The sequence below is a fragment of the Talpa occidentalis genome, unplaced genomic scaffold (assembly GCF_014898055.3).
Source record: "Talpa occidentalis isolate TD23 unplaced genomic scaffold, MPIMG_talOcc4v2.1 talOcc4.14, whole genome shotgun sequence".
NCBI lineage: Eukaryota > Metazoa > Chordata > Mammalia > Eulipotyphla > Talpidae > Talpa > Talpa occidentalis.
Genome location: NW_023601433.1, coordinates 87921376 through 87938726, shown reverse-complemented (window position 1 = coordinate 87938726; position 17351 = coordinate 87921376). Strand labels below are relative to the sequence as shown.

Sequence of the window (17351 nt, the reverse complement as noted above, 5' to 3'; positions counted from 1 at the left end):
GGCTGACAACAAAGCCGAAGCCCTGACGCTCCAACCGGCTCAGGCCTGGGCCACGTCGGGAACCCGGCCAAAAGGAACTGGAGACAGAAGGGCAGCCTGGCCATGCATCCCTGCTCCCCACCCAGCCCTGGGGCCTAGGGAGACCCTGAGCTGGCGAGGGGCACAGGGGAGAGCCAAGGTCAGGCCAGCTCCTGGCTCCACTCAACCCGGCCAACCCGACGCAAGAAGACAAGCCGGCTGGGCTCCCTTGGAAGGCGCTGCTGGTAGCGGGGAGACAAGCCATCGCTGAGCCCAATGTTCAGTGGTGGCCATCGCTGAGCCCAATGCTCAGTGGTGGCTGCTGCAGCCTGTTCTGCACCCCGCACCCTCCTGGGATGGCCATCCCACCTGCTCCACCTGCTGGCCACGGCGGGGCCGAGGGACCCCCACGGGGTATCTGCCCGCGCCCAGCCCCCTCCGGGCGGCGCCCCACCCCGAGGCCCCGTGCCGGCCCACAGGTCTGCACGCACTTCTGATGTTCTTCACTTGGCTCGGGCTAATGGAGTCGAAATCGATCTCCATCAGGGACCTCAGGAAGTTGGGGTCGGACATCATGCCCTTGGCGGTCTTCCAGTTAACCTCTTTGTAGCCCTTCATGATGAGGATGCACTCGCAGACGGTCTGCACCTGCTTTGGGGGCTTGGCGAAGGACCTGGCGGAGGAGACGCGAGGCTGCACGAGCGTCCCAGAGAGAAAAGCTGGGGCAGGAGCCCTCCCTCGGGGTGACATCCCAGCCCGAGGGGGGGGGGAGCGGGAAGAGCTCCTCTGAGGGTAGGTCCGGTCTCCAGGAGCCTAACCAGGATCAGAACCATGAGGGGTGGCCATTCAAATGCTAACCCAGCCCCCTTGCCTCTAGTGGGGGGGGGGGGTCGGGTGGAGCCTGAGAATTGGTGTGTTTTTTAATTACACCCTGGGGTCACTCCTCAGACTCTCAGGAGGCCACTGTGTCGCTGCCATCACCGCCCTGTTTTCAGGTCACTCCTTGAAGGGACGGGGAGCCTGCCAGAGCCGCACAGCCGGGTCCGCCCCCTGGGCTCTTCCCAGGCCAGGTCGCCCCCAAATGCTTTCTCACAGTCTTCAATGAGACTGGGCCAGCCTTTGTTGCCCCGGACCTCAAATGCCAGTGCCCTTGACCTCTGGGGAGCTGGACACCCAGAAGGAGCAGAGGGGACAGCAATGTTGGTGCCAAGGGCCAAGAAGTAGGGGTCCCACAAGAAACGCCGCGGGGAGACTAGAGCAGGAGGAAGCCGGCAAAGGGAGGGGAGAGAGGAGGGCACAGATGGCAGCGGCCCCGGAGGGCGGACCTGGCAGACCTGGGAGGCTGCCCTGACTGCCGGGGAGGGGCGGGCGGGAGAGGGGAGACGAGACCAGCATGGACCCCGGAGCTGGGCAAACCTCCCACCCACGCCCCGCGCCCTGTGGAGGTGAGAGCCTGGGAAGCTGCGGGCGGGCAGACAAGCCCTGGCACAGCGGGCGATTGAAGTCACAGCCCAGTGAGTCAGGGGAGGCTCAATTATGCCGCGTCCGGCTGACGAAAGCCAAACGTTCGTTCCTGGCAAGTGCTGTTAAAGGCTTCTGGGGGCTGATGAGGGCCTGGCCCAGGCCGCTGCTCTCCCGGTAATTGGCGGAGGAGAGTGGGTGAGACAGAGCCCGGCCTTGGGGACAGCGTCCTGAGCCCTGGGGCAGGTGAGGCACCGCCCGCTCTCAGTTTCCCATCTACAAAACCGGAAAGCAGAGCCCCACGGTCACTGAGAGGGGCACTGCTGTGGGCTCAGGGGCCATTCCCAGAGCCTCGGTGACCCCCGCACTCGGGCACTGTGGCCGCGGTGGGCAGCAGAAATGTATCTGCTTCATTTGATTCCTTTGTTCTTTCATCACAGAGGAAATTGGTGGGGGGGAGGCCCCATGTCCCTCTACCCATCCCCCCACCCCAAATATTCCAAATGTCTCTGCTTGCTCCTCAAGCCAAGTCTTCCCATGGGGGAGGGGCACCCCTTTGAGCCTACATCCCAAACCCAGTGAGCCCTAAGCCTCCAGCCACACCTCAGCTAAGCATCATTTCCTTTTCTGACTATCCCCCCCACCAGCTCAGGTTCCCCCAGTGCCCACAATCACAGAGGTCTCCCCTTCTCATCTTCCCCAGATAACTTCACTGCACATGTATGACAGCCCTGCCCCCTCCCCCAGGCTGGGCCCCCCAGAGCCGGCACAGGGTGGGCAGGTGGCAGGCACCCGGTGACACCCAACAAGAGAGAAAAAGTCAAATTGCAAGTCTGTAATATAGAGGAATTTCCATTTCTAATTGTCATGGCTCTTAATCTTCCAGCCTTAACATTTAATGGTTTCTACAAAGGACTTGAGCATTACAGGAAGGAAGTGCTATTTAAAGAATTAAAGGATTGTGAAATTCTGGTTCATCATACTCACCAGACCCCAGGAGAAATCCCAAAGAGGTCAAAGATTTAAATACAAAGAATGAAACCATAAAATACAGGAAGAAACCCTGGGAAAGTTAGTTTACAATCTTGCATTTGTGAGGCCTTTGAAGTAAGGTACTATCCAAAAGGCACAAAACAAAATCTTGCTAAAGTCTGACACATAAAAGTCTTATCCACTTCCAACACAAACACACACACAAACCTCAGCAACAAAGTCAAATGGCCAGTGACAAACTGGGAAAAATATTTGCAACTCACTTCACAGATAAAAAGCTCATCTTGGGCCTCCCCAGTGGCACAGCGGTTGAGCGCTGGGCTGCGAAGCTGCCCGCAGTCTCTGCAGCACCGGTTTGATCCCTGGCTGCCGGCGAGGGTCCCACATGGCGCGCAGACCTCTCCTGCTGCACCCACTGCTCCCCTCAGCAGTGTACTTCGTCATTCTGCCTGTTCTGCTCCCCGCTCTGGCTCTGGTGAATTCTCTCACCCTCCCGCGCTTCTGACTGTACCCAGTGCTTGTATAAACAAATAAATCTTTAAAAAAAAAAAAAAAAAGTTCATCTCCCCTATAAAAGGCCTATAAAAGTTCATCTCTGAAAGGTCCATGCAGGGGGCCGGAATGCAGGAGCCAACCAGGAAGCCCACCTGGGGGGCAGGGATGAGGATACCTGCCTGGAGGACTCAGACAATGAGCCTCCCCCCTCCCCCTACGAGTCTCATCTCAGACAAAGAACCTCTACCTGCCCTACAAACTTTTCCTGCCGTAGGAGCCCAACTACCCACCTGACCTCTCCTCGCCCTATAAAACCCTGCTTCCCCCTAACAACGTGCGCGACTCCACTGACCCCCGCCTTGGGTCTGTGAGGTCCGCCCGGGGCGCAATAAACTTTCCGTCCCTTTGAGAAATGTAGCCTGGCTCTCCTTTTCTTTACCGCACCGAACCTTTCATCTTGGTGACGAAACCTGGGAAGGCCGTGTCCCCTGGCGCCGGGGCCGCCTTCTCGTCCCTGGGACCTCTCTCCATTGCAGACGCCTCACACCCACCACCGGCCTTAATCCTTGGGGTAAGTCACCTGCCTGACCCTCCTTCCTGGGAGGCCCTCGCCTCTGGCTGTTCGGCTCCTTTCCTAACCTCCTGTTTTGGTCGGCTGTCCTGTAAACTGTGGGCCCACGTCAGCAGAACCCCCGGTTACACCTAGGCCTGGATTTGGGGACGCCCATCCAGACTAGGTGCCCTGCCTAGGCAACAACCGAGCGGTGGAGACGTCCCCTTCGCTGTTTGCCCCCTGCCTGTTGGCCAGAACCGGACCGGGGGACGCCGCGATCCAGGGCTGTGCCCCCTGTAGGCCAGGTCAGGCTCGTGGGACGCTGCGTTTCTGACACTGTGCCCCTGTCGGTTGGGGAAAGGAGCCGATTTAGTCATGGGGTCCGCAAATTCCAAGCCAAGCCCGGCCACACCACTGGGATGCCTTCTCTCAAACCTCGGTCCGTTGGGACTTAGGCCAGATAACGCCCTGAGCGTCTCGTCTTTCACTGCAACACTGCATGGCCTCAGTATCAATTGGACAATGGCTCCCACTGGCCCAAACATGGCACTTTTGACTTCTCCGTCCTTACAGACCTAAATAATCCTGTCACCGCAATGGAACATGGTCAGAGATCCGTAGGGCCAGGCTGTCTTTCTCTTGCGCCCCGCCCCGTCCCTCCCTCCTGCAAACCTGCCGTACTTTCTAAGTCTCGAGACTCCTCTCTCTCTTCGCCCTCTCCAGACCCCTCTTCTGCATTCTCTGATCCCTAGATTCTCAGTCTTCACCTCCTCCAGCTCCCCAATCCAGGCCCTCCCTCCCCTTTCTTTTCACCTCCTAGCTGCCACACCCTCTCCCTGCTGATCCTCTTCTCCCTCCCCTCAGAAAAGTGGGTGGGAACTAAAGAAAAAAGTTAGAGTCCATGTTCATTTCTCTGTCTGATCTCTCCCAACTTGAAAAACGTCTTGGCTCTTTCACAAAGTATCCCACTACCTACACCTAAATTTCATTATCGTATCCAAGCCTATGACCATACATGTCATAATTACATGTTATCTTCTCTTCCACCCTGACCTCTGACCTGTCCCCTAGCTGGTCTCCAACCGGCAGCGCCTAAACCTATAAACTTTCATAAGTTCTGAAAAATTACCCCGTCTTCCTCAAAAAAACCCTCCTGACTTCCAAAGGCTGAGGATGGTCCTCAAACCCCTATCCAGGATCTGCTGAACATGGCCTTTACAGTATTTAACAACCGGGAGGAACGGGACAGGGCAGAGAGGGAACTCTGCAGTCGCCAGAAGGCTGAGCTTCAAGCTCAGGCCCCAGTAGCTGCTTTGAGACCGCCAGGCCCTGCTCCTCCAACGACCGCAGACCGACAGAGGACGACAATGGGCCCCATGGGGCCCAACCAACCTACCGCCACCGGGAGCCTGCTTCAAATGTGGCCGAGAAGGCCACTGGTCCAGACAGTGCCCCAACCCCCGCCCTCCGCCAGGACCGGGCCTCATCTGAAACATCCAGGGTCACTGGAAAAGTGACTGTCCCTCCACGCCTGGCTGTGGTGGGCCAGTCCTTCCAGTCCCTGCAACTCTTGCCACCGGCGGTCTTGGGTTAGGTGGCTGAGGACTGAAGAGGCCCGGACTCATCAACTCCGATAACCTTTGAGGAGCCCAGGGTAACGGTCAAGGTAGCAGGTAAGTCCATCTCCTTTCTGGTTGACACGGGGCTACCTTCTCTGTCCTCCCCTCCTATTCCGGTCAAGTTTATCCTTCTCAGGTCTTGGTTACGCGTGTTGACGGCCTTCCTTCTCGGCTCAGGACCACTGGTCCGCTCTTTCCTAGTCATGCCTTCTTGCCCCACACCACCCCTGGGTCACAATCTTCTGACCAAACTCAGGGCTACTCACTCATGGTTCCAACACCCTAGCGCTGCTCTCATCCTCCCACTACTCCAAACATCTCCTAATCCTTCTCAGGACTCCCCGCTGTCTCCTTCCACTGTCAACCTCCTGTTCTGGAATATCTCTATCCTGATTGTTGCCACCCATCGTACCCCAGTCCTCATTCGCCATAAGGATCCCTCTTCTTTTCCCTCTCACCCCCAGTTTCCAATTTCCCTCATTCACCGTCAGGGTCTCAAACCCATCAGCCAACGACTCCTGGGAAAGAAACTCCTTACTCGTATCAACTCGCCCTGTAATACTCCCATTCTCTCCATTAAAAAAAAACCCTGATGGTTCTTATTGCCTAGTTCAAGACCTTTGCCTCATTAACGAAGTGGTGGTGCCTGTCCATGCTGTAGTGCCAAGCCCCTACACCCTTCTGTCTCATATACCGTCTTCTACTACCCACTTCTCTGTGCTTAACCTCAAAGATGCCTTTTTCACCATCCCTCTGAATCCTCAATGTTACTTACTATTCGCTTGTCCTTGGGAAAACCTGGACACACACCTCCCAGCAACTGGCCTGGACAGTCCTGCCTCAGGGTTTCCGGGACAGCCCTCATCTGTTTGGCCAGGCATTAGCCAGTGATCTCTCGTCATGTAATGTTCAACCCAGCACTCTCCTCCAGTGTGTTGCTGACTCCTCCTCTGCCGTCCTTCTCGGCCACTATCTCAGCAACACACGGCACAACTCCTCAGCTTCCTGTGCTCCAAAGGATACTGCCTCCCCATCCAAAGCCCAACTTTCAGTTCCCACAGTCATCTATCTGGGTCTTTGACTAACTCCTTCCTCCAAACAGCTGACGGTGGACCACAAGCAGACAATCCGGGACCTTCCCTCCCCTGAATCAGCAGAACAAATCCTTTCTTTCCTAGGTTTGGTTGAATTCTTCTGACACTGGATCCCTAATTTTGCTTCCTTAGCCAAGCCACTATATGATGCAGCAAGAGTCTCCCTGAAGGACGTCTCCAATCCCCCGGGGAGTCCGCAGGGCCTTCCTTTTACTCACACATATCCTTCTGAAGACACCTGTCCTTACCCTTCCTGATCCAGAAAAGCCTTTGCTCCTGTTCACAGCCAAACGTCAGGGTATGGCGGCAGGCGGCCTTTCCCAGCCTCTGGGCCCAGCTCTGCGTCCTGCCGTTTATCTCTCCACGCAGATGGATTCCATTGTCAGGGGCTGGCAACCCTGCCTTAGAGCCCTGACGGCGACAGCTCTACTCACCCGAAAATCCCTCAAACTTACTCTAGAAAGACCCACCCAAGTATATTCCCCTCACCGCCTTCTGGACCTCCTGTCTCGCCGCTCGCTCTCCACTCTTACTCCTTCCTGCTTACAAAATTTCCATATATTCTTTATCGAAAACCCTCTAGTGAGTCTCACTCAGTCTGCAAGGGCTTTTGCTCTCACAACTGACTCTGCTGCAGACCTTTCCCCTATTCTCTATCAGTCCCCTCCATCACTCCGACTTAGGAGCCTAATGAGCGCCAATTCCTGAGTCTGCTCTTCTTCCACCCCTCCTTGAGTGCAAAAGTCTAACAAATATGTTCCCGTCGTCAAACCTGTGCTCACGTGTCACCTCAAAGGGGAGTTCGCCTACCTTCTTTTGCAGCTCACCAACTGCGTGGACACCTACCCGGACAGGATTGACCTCTCCCTACTCAGGCAACTGCTCCGGGAACACACAGACCGGTACTTACCCCGTCCTGCCTCGGATCTCGACCTCCTCAACCAACCTTCCCCACCACTGCATCCAGGAGACCAAGGCCTGCTCAAATCGCTTCAGCCAAAGCCACTGCAGCCTCGGTGGACCGGCCCACACACGGTTATTCTCACCACGCCTACAGCGGTAAAACTTCTGGGACACCCCTCCTGGCACCATCTACCACGGGTCAAATGTGCCCCTGAAGACACACAGTATGGGGCCTCCCCAGTGGCGCAGCGGTTGCGCGCTGGGTTGTGAAGCTGCCCGCGGCCTCTGCGGCGCCGGTTCGATCCCCGGCTGCTCCCCGGCCACCGGAGGAGGGTCCCACATGGCGCGCAGACCTCTCCTGCCGCCCGCTGCTCCCCTCAGCAGTGTACTTCGGTCCTTCTGCCTGCTCTGCTCCCTGCTCTGGCTCTGGTGAATTCTCTCACCCTCCCGTGCTTCTCACTGTACCCAGTGCTTGTATAAACAAACAAACAAATAAATAAATAAAACATGCCTCTATTAAAAAAAAAAAAAATTAAAAAAAAAATCAAAGCTTTCAAAAAAAAAAAAAAAAAGACACACAGTATGTATGTTATAACCTGGATCCTACTAGGATGTGCATTTCTTGTCAAAATCTCCCCTCACTCAGTGTCATGTGTATGGAAATTCACAGTTATGGAGACCTTTGTCTCAGGATCCACTGAGACCACCCACTAGGTGGGTACTGCGGAGTGCCCACAGGCCGGATGCACAGCACTTATCACTCTCACCCTAACTCTTCCATCGATTACTAACCTTATGAACGCCTTGTTTTGTTTCTTTACCATCAAACCTTAGATCACTGCAAAAAATACCTACAGAGAATATGGGGGTGCCCTTACCAGTCATGCACAGTGCACCTTCCAGACAAAGTGTAACAGGGTGGTCCCCAGGAAAGGGGGAGGTTCCAGGTTCCCTGCTCCACCCAAGGGAGGGTGGAGCTGAGCAGGAAGAGGAGAAGCTGCAGAAGAGACTGAGGAAGGAAGCAGGATGGAGCCAGGAGACCTGGAGGAGGCACATGGAGCCTAGAGACACGTGAAGAAACTGCGCTTGTCTTTTGGTCGTGGACTGGGTGACACAGATGTGGGTGAGACCCATGGGGAGGTGACAATGGCAGCTTTTATCTTGATGTTGATTTTGCTCTTTTCCTTCCGGGCTTGTCTGGTTGTTTGTGACCCTTTTCTGTGGGTCCCCACTGGAAGATGTTTTAGACTTGTGGCAGGCTTTGGGGCCTTGCTCTGGGCCGACCCCATATGGATGGAGTTTTACCCACGAGGGGATGGGTAACTTTGGGTGCTTCATTTAGAAACTAGACTCTTTGCCTCACCTGTATTGTTTCCTAGTTTTTATTAAAGATCCTTCCCATTAAAGTGTCATATGTTTTGTGTTGATGCGGCGGATGGCAGAACCCATTTAGAATAGGCAGGTTTGCGGGGTTTGGGCTGCCCCTCTCCCTGTCCTATAACAGATTTGGCGCCCAACGTGATTTAGGAGAGAGCCATCCGTGGTTAGTCAGCCCTATGGGGAAATTGGGCTTCCCTATGGCACTGGCTACCATAAGCGCAAATGTGATTTTTGGTTTCTCCGGTGTGTTTGTTTCATATGTCGATTTGCTGTTGGAAAAACTGGCTTGGGCTTTGTGAAGATCTGTGTGTCTGTATGTAATTTGTTTGTAGTGACTTGCTAAGACATTTGATTTTGTGGAAATTGTTCTGTGCCAGTTTTACTCAAAAGATTAGGCAGTACATTGGACCATGTGGCCAGATCAAAGATGGCGTCTGAGGCCACTTGGAACTTTTTTTTTCTTTCTTTTTGTAATCTCTGCTGTCTCATTAGCATTTCTAAAGGCAATAATGGTTCTTCAGTGGTATGTTGCTTTGTCTTTGACTACTTCCTGCCCTGTGTCTGACCGGTTTTGCAAGCCAACTGTGGAGCGGTGGTGTTTTTAATTAGCAAATGTATGCCTGGGTGTTAAGGAAAGAGTAGCCTTATCAGTAACTGGTAATCGCTGGTATCCTTGATGGATTCTTGGAGATAACTTGAATTTTTGCAAAGTCTGGATCAGAAAAATTAACAAGATTTTGTCTGAGTCTGAAAGGATTTGCTGCTGTGAATTTTGTCTACACAATTTGTTTTGGGCATGTTTGCCATTTTGAATACTGGATTTGTTCAATTGCTGGTGTAAGACAAGATTCTAAGTTTCTGCTTCCTACTGAGGAAGGTCTGTTATGGAAAGCACTCTTTAGGGTGCATCATGTAACTGTACCAGGTTTTCATACCTGTGTTGTTGTTGTCCCTCCCTAGTGTGGGGGAGGTGTAATTTGTGCTTAGATGTTGAATCTGCTCTTTCAGCTTCTGTCCCAGAGTGGCTAACAGAAGTAAGGAGATGACTCCTTTTAATTGAAAGTTAATTACTGATATTTTGATTTTGCTTTTTCAGGTTCTATTCCAGGAAACCCAAGGAGTGCCTGCTTGGTGGCTAACAAGAGATGACTCCTTTTGCTTAAAAGTTAACTGTTATTTTTATTCTTTCAGTTGCTGTACAGAATACCCCAGGATTGACTTCTAACAAAAAGTCTTCAACACTCAAAACCCTAATGTGATAAACAAGGTCGTGTAACTCTTGTGATTAATAAAACTTTTCCTTCCTATTTCCAAAGTCTTAGGTTTGTAGGATGACAACTGGAAATTTTTCTGCCAGCAACACTCCACATTTTTTTTGGACTTTGACTTTTTTTTTCTGAGCCTATGGAGTAAAACTGCAGTTACATAACATATTCTACATGGCATAACTAAAAAAAAAACTGTCTTTGTCTATACGTTGTATGTCTGTATGTCCTTGTGTCTAACTGTCTTGACCTCCAGTGATCGACGAATTGATATACATGGTGCCCATAGACGTTGGAAAAAAAAAAAAAAAAGAGTCTCCAGTTATGAGAAAAACAAAAAGTTATGGTTTGATTGTCAACATTGTGCTACTGAACTAAGCCGGTGCCTTCATAGAGATTGAATATTGTTGTTTCTGTTAATTTTCTGATATTTATGGCAAAGCTTCCCAGAAATCTAAATTCAAGTACAAATTTGGTAGCCTGTCATTTGACTGATGCAAGGAAATTTTGTGGATCCTCAGTAGAGCTCCTGAGACACTCCACGAAGTTTCTCCTTTTCCTCCTGGGAAAGCATTACATAAATTTGTTCTATTTGGCTTTTACCTAATGAAGTAAAACTGGAAGGGAATCATTGTCACTTGGAAAATGGTAAAACTTTGGTATGTACAAAATGTTAACAGTAGTATCGGGTATGTATGTAAATTGTCAGTGGTGATTGTCACCTTGTAATATTGTATAATTCAATTGTTTCACATCTACAGAAATTGTTTCTGGAAATATAGGGAGAAAAGGTCTCAACAGATTCCTATTGATGGAACTGTTGAGAGTAAAACTTTCTTACAAAGGACTCAATAGACCTGGAAATACACCTGACATTTACTAAGGTTTCTTTGACATAATACTGGAACTTTTTTTTTAATGCATTCTGTCCTGAATCCACGAAATTTTTGTTTTGTTTTGACTAACCAGGATCTGCAGAAAGGTTGTAATTTTTTTCCAGCAAAGTTAACTTGTCACATTTTCTCTCCCCTTGATACCAACACAGCATACAAATAGTGGTAGTAATTTTTGCTACTTATCTTAGAGTCTGTTTTTGCATAACTTCCATAGGGATTTTGTCTGTTTTAAAAAAAAAATTGGACGTGAGTTTGATTGTGTGGCTTTGTGTGGAGTTCTTCCAAAAGTCGAAACAGAGCTAAACCAAGAAGAGGAGAACCTGTTTGCCTTGTTTGTAGGGTTCCAGAGACCTCCAAAGAAGGTGAGGAAGCTTGCCTCCATTGGCAGGACTGGACAACCCGGCCAACGAAAAAGCCCTGGTACCCTCGAAAAGAGGAAAGCCCAGGTGGAGTATGATGAGACCAACTTTATACCTGAAGCCTACATCGACTGGATGCCACCGGTTCGCTCTGATCCTGTGTGGAGTATTTCAACAAAGCCGGCTAAAAATTGCTGTTAGTTATTTTCTGCCCTGTGATTTTATGCAAAAATAGGAAAAATGGTTTAAAAGTAGATTTAGTTTGCAAACTTTTGCTATGCTGTTAAAAGTTTGGGATCAAGGTTGAGAGAATTCGTTTTTGCATAAGTTGAACCATTTTAACATTTTTTCCCTGTGATTTTGATATATTTGCTATCTTGTTTTAGCCAATGCTCCAACTTTTTTTCTTTTGGCTTGGATAATGGACTATTTTTAAGTAATGAAACTGTCATACTGGACATTCATGGACAATGCTGCTGACTAATTGTTGCTTCTCTTACACACATTGGAACCCTGAAAAAAAAGACTGTCTCCTAAAATTACACCATGAGATTGTGCCACCATAGATATGGTGGAATAAAAATTAAAAGGGGGGATTGTAACAGGGTGGTCCCCAGGAAAGGGGGAGGTTCCAGGTTCCCTGCTCCACCCAAGGGAGGGTGGAGCTGAGCAGGAAGAGGAGAAGCTGCAGAAGAGACTGAGGAAGGAAGCAGGATGGAGCCAGGAGACCTGGAGGAGGCACATGGAGCCTAGAGACACGTGAAGAAACTGCGCTTGTCTTTTGGTCGTGGACTGGGTGACACAGATGTGGGTGAGACCCGTGGGGAGGTGACAATGGCAGCTTTTATCTTGATGTTGATTTTGCTCTTTTCCTTCCGGGCTTGTCTGGTTGTTTGTGACCCTTTTCTGTGGGTCCCCACTGGAAGATGTTTTAGACTTGTGGCAGGCTTTGGGGCCTTGCTCTGGGCCGACCCCATATGGATGGAGTTTTACCCACGAGGGGACGGGTAACTTTGGGTGCTTCATTTAGAAACTAGACTCTTTGCCTCACCTGTATTGTTTCCTAGTTTTTATTAAAGATCCTTCCCATTAAAGTGTCATATGTTTTGTGTTGATGCGGCGGATGGCAGAACCCATTTAGAATAGGCAGGTTTGCGGGGTTTGGGCTGCCCCTCTCCCTGTCCTATAACAAAAGGCCAAATGTTCTCTCTGGTCCATCATAATACGGGCTTCAATATGAGTCAAGTTAGCTCTGCTATTTCAGATCCTTGGGACCAACGTTGGGTACAGGGAGTCCAAGCCGCAGGGTACACTGGCTGGCATTCCTACCCAGTGGCAACACTGTCCATCTCAAGGGAATATGTCCCGACACAAAATGCCACAGTCCAAGTCTCCCAGGACATCCTCCATTCAGAACAAATCCTATAAAATTAGCTAACATCATCAGAAAAGACCGAGACACCCTCAACCTGGATTCATATAATCCAAAACGCTATAACCTTCCTAAATGACTTTTTTGAGACTAACACCTCCTCTTGTTTCCTCTGTGCTTCCCTTCAGAGGCCTCTACTGGTGGCAGTTCCAATTAATCTCAATACCACTACCACCAAAATAACGGACGCTGCTTGCCAGACTCCTGTGCTTCTAACATTTCGGTTACTTCTGTGCTCCGAACAACAGCAAAGAGAAACTTTTTCTGGTGCAATGGCTCTCTCTCTCAGTGTATTAATTCTGCTACTCCAGGCCCACGTATCCAAGTCCTCGCAGTCCCACAGTTAGCTCTGTACAGACGGTCTGAGCTAGGTTAGTTATTCTCACCACATCAGACTAAGCGGGCAGCCTTTCTTCCAGTCATGGTTGGAATTAGCCTGGCATCATCGATAGCAGCTGCAAGTATGGCAGGTGGGGCCCTGGGACACAGCCTGATTACTGCCCAGGAATTTCATGAAAGAATAGATACCTCCTTAGAGAAAACCTATGTGTCTTTAGCATCATTACAAAGACAGCTCACCGCCCTGGCACAGGTCACTCTCCAAAACCGGCGGGCTCTGGACTTGTTAACAGCTAATAAAGGGGGTACCTGCCTGTTCCTCAGGGAAGAATGTTGTTACTATATCAACGAATCGGGAATTGTAGAACAAAATGTAAAAGCCTTAATAAAACTACGCAAAGACATAGAATGGGAAACCGGGGGTTCCAACTCTCCGCTGACATGGTTTCAAAATCCTATCGTGTCATGGCTCCTCCCACTCTTGGGGCCAATACTAATGATAACCTTATTTTTTCTTTTCGCTCCTTGCCTCCTAAAGTTCATACAGGCTCGCATTCGGGAAATGGCTCGTACCACCTTTAACCAGCTCCTGCTCCATCTGTATTCTCGCATCCCCGCAAAAGACCCTCATAACCAGGCCCGAGCCCTTGGTCTTCGCCCCTTTTCAGCAGGAAGTAGCCAAAGAAAAAACCGTTGCCCTTTTTCCTATCAACAAAAGGCTGGTATGAAAGGTCCATGCAGGGGGCCGGAATGCAGGAGCCAACCAGGAAGCCCACCTGGGGGGCAGGAATGCGGATACCTGCCTCCAGGACTCAGACAATGAGCCTCCCCCTTCCCCTACGAGTCTCATCTCAGACAAAGAACCTCTACCTGCCCTACAAACTTTTCCCGCCGTAGGAGCCCAACTACCCACCTGACCTCTCCTCACCCTATAAAACCCTGCTTCCCCCTAACAACGTGCGCGGCTTCACTGACCCCCGCCTTGGGTCTGTGAGGTCCGCCCGGGGCGCAATAAACTTTCCGTCCCTTTGAGAAATGTAGCCTGGCTCTCCTTGTCTTTACCGCGCCGAACCTTTCAATCTCTCCCTATAAAAGGCCCCTAGAGGGCCTCCCCGGTGGCACAGCAGGCTGAGCACAGCACTGTGAAGCTGTCCACAGCCTCTGCAGCACCGGTTCGATTCACGGCCAGCCAGGGAGATTCCCACATGGCACAGCAGACCTCTCCTGTCTCCCCCGCTGCTCCCCTCAGCAGTGTCTTTGGTCCTTCTGTTATAGGACAGGGAGAGGGACCACCCTGTTACACTTCTGCCTGTTCTGCTCCCTGCTCTGTCTGTGGCGAATTCTCTCACCCTCCCGCACCTCTGGCCTGTACTTCAGTGCTTGTATAAATAAATAAATTAAAAAAAAAAGCCTCTAGAAATGGATGAGACAAGAGCAACAATTACAGCAACAGATAAATCGGCAAAGCACATAACAGTTCGCAGAAAATGAAATTCACAAGGCTCTTACCGACATGGAAAAAATACCAAGCTCCCTCACAAAACAGCAGAAGCAAGTGCTCATTTAGGAAACGAGAAAATCCTAATGTCCAACAGCGCCCTCTGTTGGTGAAGCTGTGAAAAAGCAGACTCTGGATTGTTTGTGGGAGTGTAAATTGGATCCACCCCTACAGAGGCCACAGCTTGTGGGGGTCCATGCACTTTGGGAGCCCAGCAATTCAAATTCTGGAAGGTGAATTTTGATCCCTTGCCAGCATGTTTTACTAGAAATGACTACTGCAGATCTCAGTCGCTCTCAGCGGGGGCACATCCATCCCGCCGTTTTCAGCAGGTGGCTGGCCTGTGTGCTGAGTGCCCCCCATTGTTTAGGGCAGATGCAGGGGTCACACTTCCGTGACAAGGACTGACCCGTGAAGTTCGTGGCTCCCATGAGGCCCACTCGAGATCCCTCCTCCTTCCATGAGTAGCCTGGGTTCCTGGTCAGCAGGTCCCACCAGGCCTGGCAGGGGTCCGGAGGCCTCGCCTCCCTGGGCCTGCTCCCCCTTGCAGATCCGCACGGCAGCCATCCACACCACAGAAAGTGCCAGCGCGGTGGCCGGACACGCCCGTTGGCCATGTTGGCGTGGCTGCCAGCAGGAGCCTGGAGGGGCCGCAGCTTACCTAATCTCGGTCACGTCCGACTTGTCCAGTTTCTGCAGCTCCAGCTTGGCGGCCTCCAGGATGGGCATGACCTCAGCCAGGGCCATCTCGGCCTCAGCCTTTTCGATGGCGATGACCTTGTTCTGTTCCTCTATCTCCATGGCTTTCTCTTCTGCCAGCTTCTTCTTCTCCTCCGCTGTTGGGGGTGGGGGGCAGGGAAGGGGGAGTAAAGTCTCCAGCTTTGGGGAGGGACCCTGCTCTGGAGCCCAAATAGCACACAGCCCTCAGAGGTGGGTGCTGGGCTGTGGGGGTCCCACCGCTTTGGCCCAGTTGGAGGTCCAGGCATCCCAGGCAGGACAGAGTCCTCACGGTGCCCAGGCCTCCAGGGCCAGGGAGGCTCCGACTCCCCCTCCCCCATCCGTGCCCCAGCCACGGCACTCCCAGCCCCAAGGCAGCTGCCACCTGTCGCTCTCCAGCTCCTCACTGTTTCATGACACTGATGGGGACTGGCACATCAGCCCACGATCGGCTGGTGACGGTCTGTTCCACTCACCAAAGCGTGAGCAAACCGCCCCCACCCCGGCCATAGCCCCAACGTGGAGATGACATGTGGGGTTGTTCAGAGACTGGGTACTAGTTTGAAGAGTGTCTTCCCCAAAGTTCATGCACACCAGGAACCCAGTCCACATGGGTGGAATTCGTTAGGAGGTCGTGTCACCCAGCACTGCCCCGCCCTGCCCAGCCGCTGCGCATTCCAGCAGGGAGAGTATTTCTGCTGCTTTGTCACCGCACTGGTGTCAGTTGTTTTGGCCGCTCAGATGTGAGCCTGGCTAGGAGGGTGCAGGGGGAGGGCTGAGGTCAGGGGCGAAGCCGTGGGTCTGAACCCTTGGCCCTTAGCACCATGGCCCTGCTCAGGAGCCCTCTGCTGTGTCGTGCTCCTGGGGCCTGCTGCGATCCAGACTGACACCCCTCAAACGGGCCTGCAAAGGCAGACACACAGGGGCCCAGGCATCTCCCAGTGTGGCCTGGCGTTCTCTTGGGCATGTGTCTACGTGCACACTGGGGGGTCCCGCCCGGGGCTTCCTGTGGAGCAGCAGCAGGATGGGCGCATCGGAGGAGGGTGGCAAGACGACAGCGCGAAGCCACCAGAGCAGAAACGTGGTAGAGAAACCACCAGCAGGGCCAGCAGGCCAGGAAGGCAGGCCAGCAGGGGGCCCGCAGAGATGGGCCCAGCCAGGAAGGCAGCAGGGGCTCGCAGTCACGAGTTTCTCAAAGTAGAGCTGAGTCTCACACACCCACACACACCACACTACACACCACACACACACACACCACATCACACCACACTGCCTTTTTCTGTGCCTGACATGACGTCTCGGTTACTGGACAGATGAAAAACCACTCTTTTAAGGCTTACAATGGCTTCTCCGGGTCGCCCCCTCTCCCCACGGAGCCTGCCCTGCTGAAGGCCCTGCCCGGCGGCCCCACTCGCCTATGGCAGTGTTGGTGGCGATCTCCTGCAGCAGGGCCTCACACGCCTGCGACTTCTCGGCCAGCACGATCTTCTGTTCGGCCAGCTTCAGGTTCAGCTCGTCCAGCTGGGCGGTGGCCTCCTTCAGCTTGTCCAGCCCGCCCTCCAGGCGCTTGCACTGAGCTGAGGGGAGAGGGCCCTCAGTGCTGGGTAGATGGGCTCCAGCAGCCCCCGGGGCTGGTCCCCTTCAGGTTCATTTTCCTGGGGTGTCCACTGCCTTTCGAGACCCCACTGCAGTGCCGAGACAGCACCCATCAAAAAGGTTGAAAACAGCGCCCGCAGGGCCAACAGCCAGCACCGGGGCATCATTAAAAACCACTGCCCAGCCCAGCACGTTCCAGCCACTGAACGTGCTCCCTCAGGGAAGGCCGCAAAGTGCTGGCCCAACACTGAAAAATAAAAATGAGAGCGCAGGGCCCAGCCCCAAGGGGGCTGAATCGCTCTGAAATATAAAATCCAAAACATGTTCTGCCCCAGTCCTGAGAAGGAGCCAGGAAGCGTCTGAGCCAGAAGCGATACTCTGGGGGCCCTGCCTGTGGGTGATCGAGGCCCGTCAGCCGCTCCGTCCCCCCGGCCTCACCTATGTTATTCTGGGTTTTCTCCTCCAGTAATTTTGAATAGGTGTGGATAAAATCAAGGTAATTCTTGGGAGTTACATAATTGCTGCGCCTCAGTTTCTGTAGAAATTGTTTGCTGAATTCACCCACGGATTCGTGGACCAAGACAAAATGCTCCACAAGGTTTTCTAGATTCTCTGCCGGGATCATGTGGTTATCCCCTGAAGAAGGAAAGAAAAAGCCACCAAGTGGGGTATTGGCGCAACCGGATTTATGACAGATGACCCCGGATGACCTTGGACATGCGGCCGGCCTTAT

General features: G+C 52.4%; 1 protein-coding gene across 1 annotated transcript in view; it reads right to left on the bottom strand.

The window, feature by feature from the left end:
• Positions 1-17351, bottom strand: part of DNAH10 (dynein axonemal heavy chain 10) — a 106989-nt gene that overhangs the window by 16171 nt on the left and 73467 nt on the right. The window contains exons 55-58 of the mRNA XM_037511308.2: positions 17057-17254; positions 16438-16599; positions 14967-15141; positions 510-691 (exon numbers count right to left, since the gene is read on the bottom strand). Coding sequence (XP_037367205.1) covers positions 510-691; positions 14967-15141; positions 16438-16599; positions 17057-17254 — 717 coding nt within the window. The remainder of the gene's footprint in view (positions 1-509; positions 692-14966; positions 15142-16437; positions 16600-17056; positions 17255-17351) is intronic.